General features: G+C 39.3%; 1 protein-coding gene across 1 annotated transcript in view; it reads right to left on the bottom strand.

The window, feature by feature from the left end:
- The window catches only part of KATNAL1 (katanin catalytic subunit A1 like 1), a 49,337-nt gene that overhangs the window by 43,079 nt on the left and 4,017 nt on the right, over positions 1–2,241 (bottom strand). The window contains exons 2-3 of the mRNA XM_023530705.1: positions 630–636; positions 22–182 (exon numbers count right to left, since the gene is read on the bottom strand). Coding sequence (XP_023386473.1) covers positions 22–182; positions 630–636 — 168 coding nt within the window. The remainder of the gene's footprint in view (positions 1–21; positions 183–629; positions 637–2,241) is intronic.

Here is a 2,241-nt window from a genome sequence, read left to right as displayed (position 1 = left end):
AGGAGGTGGGGTCCCCTTTACCTGTGTTCCGCGGGCACGGGAGGCGGCCAGACCGCAGGGTCCCGGAACGGCTCATCCTGACAGGACACGGGGAAGTCCGGGGGCTTGTCGATCTTAAAGCTCTCCAAAGTGCTGACGATGCTTTTAACTTGTTCATATTCTTCCAATAATTCCTGCCGAACCTTAAAAAATATACAACCTTTATGCTAGAAACTGTTTCAAGTTTATATAAATCTATATAAATTATAAATAAATTGCCATAGCATGTTAAGTTTTCGTATTGCCGTTCAGAGTATGCAAAATGACTCATTAACACATATTCAAAAGACAAAGAACTAGTTAAGTAATATAGCTACGGGAGCAGGAATTTGGTTTGAAAAAAAGATACAATCACACACTTTCACAGGGCCAGCAGCTACATATCGTTCGTAACGGAACTTCATTTCCACCAAAAACTGTGATGACCACGAACACAATTTAAAACACGCAACCAAGTCAGTAACAAGTCAACCATTCCCCAAATCTACGTTATGCTAAAACCTTTTAATATATTTGTAAGTAGCTTCCGAAATTCTGAGCAACAGCTCCCACCCTGTCACTAGTGACGGGGCGCCGGCCAGTAAGCGCACCTGCAGCCTGCGTGGGCCCACGCCATGGATCGCCCACTCCCAGCTCTGATGGGAATTCTCTCTCCCCTACGGTCTGAATTCTTTTGCTCTTGTTTAAATTCTCCCAAGTCCCGTGCAAAGTTTAATTTGAGCTCAAAGGCAAGACTCTTCCTACAGTTAAAAAAACCTCCCTGCATAACTACTATGTGGGCACTCTCGTGTTTTCAAAATGTGAGCCCAACCTAATTTTCAAAGGCAAAGAGATGACAGATTGAAAATTAAAGGTATAAATCTATTTGAACAATTCTGATCTTTAACCAGGAAGCCCACTTTACTGTAGAGCGGAGCACCATGAAACTGTCCCCTGACTCCATCTTAAATAACCCACAGAAAGGCAGGCACACCTAGAGGAGCTATGGGACCAAAGGTGACCCAGGCAGAACCCGACCGCTCAGACACTCGGTCACACACCACGTCTGGAGAAATGAGGATGCAGATCCCAATGGAAAGGAACAAGGCGGAAATACCTGACTGTTTAGTACAATTAAGAACATGCCACAAATATTTCCATGCCAGATTTATAAACCACTCTCATCCGTGGCTGGTAAGCAGGATAGAAGAAAACAACTAAACAGTTCAACTTGAGTTAGAGCAAGTATATCGTCCTCACTCAACATAATCTGGTAATGCTCAAGTCGGAAAATATGCTGAATTTACCCTGAAAGTTAGAAAAACATCAATTTCCGACTGGTGGAAAAATTAGAAGGAACACTTAAAAGGCATTAGTACATAAAATGGAAACTTCAAAGAAATGTTTGACTTTGTACTTTTAATTTTAAAAGGACTTTAAGTTTTAAGAATAAGTGAAGAAATTATAATTCAAGTTTTTATTAACTGTGCTATTATACAATCAAGTTGTACAGTCAAGAAACAGCAAATATATTAGCTTTATTAGATTACTGAATCCTTTGTATTTGTAAGGAGTCTTACAAAAGAAGAGGAAACTTTTTCAAAAAACACTTTTGTTCAGCTACAGCTGACATTCGGCATTATACTAGTTTCATGTGCAGCATGGTGGTTAGACATGTATGTAACGTACGCTTAGCCTAGTGCCCACCTGGCACCACGCAGAGCTACCGCCATATTATATTCCCCATATAATATTGTGACTACATTCCCTTCACAGCCCCGAAGAGGAAACTCTCTTAAACAAAAAGCTTTATGAAATGAGTCAAAACTACATGTAGAAATGCAACGGGAAAGGGGAATAGCAATACCTTATTTCAAAAATTTGTACTCGCACACAACTAGGCAACTGATGAAAATAAGTTAAAAGCAGGTTCAGTGAGAATTAAATATCCTCGAAATATGTCTCATGAAATGTTATCAAAAATATATAAAATATAACAGCACTGCTGGGTTTTTATCCAGATATTAATAAATACCATTTTGGCATTAAAAAATATATGTATATGTTATTTTTCATTTTTTTTGAAAAGATTTTGATTTTATTTAAAATAAAATGCATTTATACAGTCTTTGAATCATGGATTATTGGACAACACTGGTAACCCGCCCCCCTGGCACGCTTTCGGGCTGTGAGCTAGGAATTTTCGACTAGCACCAATGCAGA

The sequence above is a fragment of the Pteropus vampyrus genome, unplaced genomic scaffold, assembly GCF_000151845.1.
Source record: "Pteropus vampyrus isolate Shadow unplaced genomic scaffold, Pvam_2.0 Scaffold52, whole genome shotgun sequence".
NCBI lineage: Eukaryota > Metazoa > Chordata > Mammalia > Chiroptera > Pteropodidae > Pteropus > Pteropus vampyrus.
The sequence above is the reverse complement of the archived record's forward strand: the minus strand, read 5'-3'. Positions and strand labels throughout refer to the sequence as shown.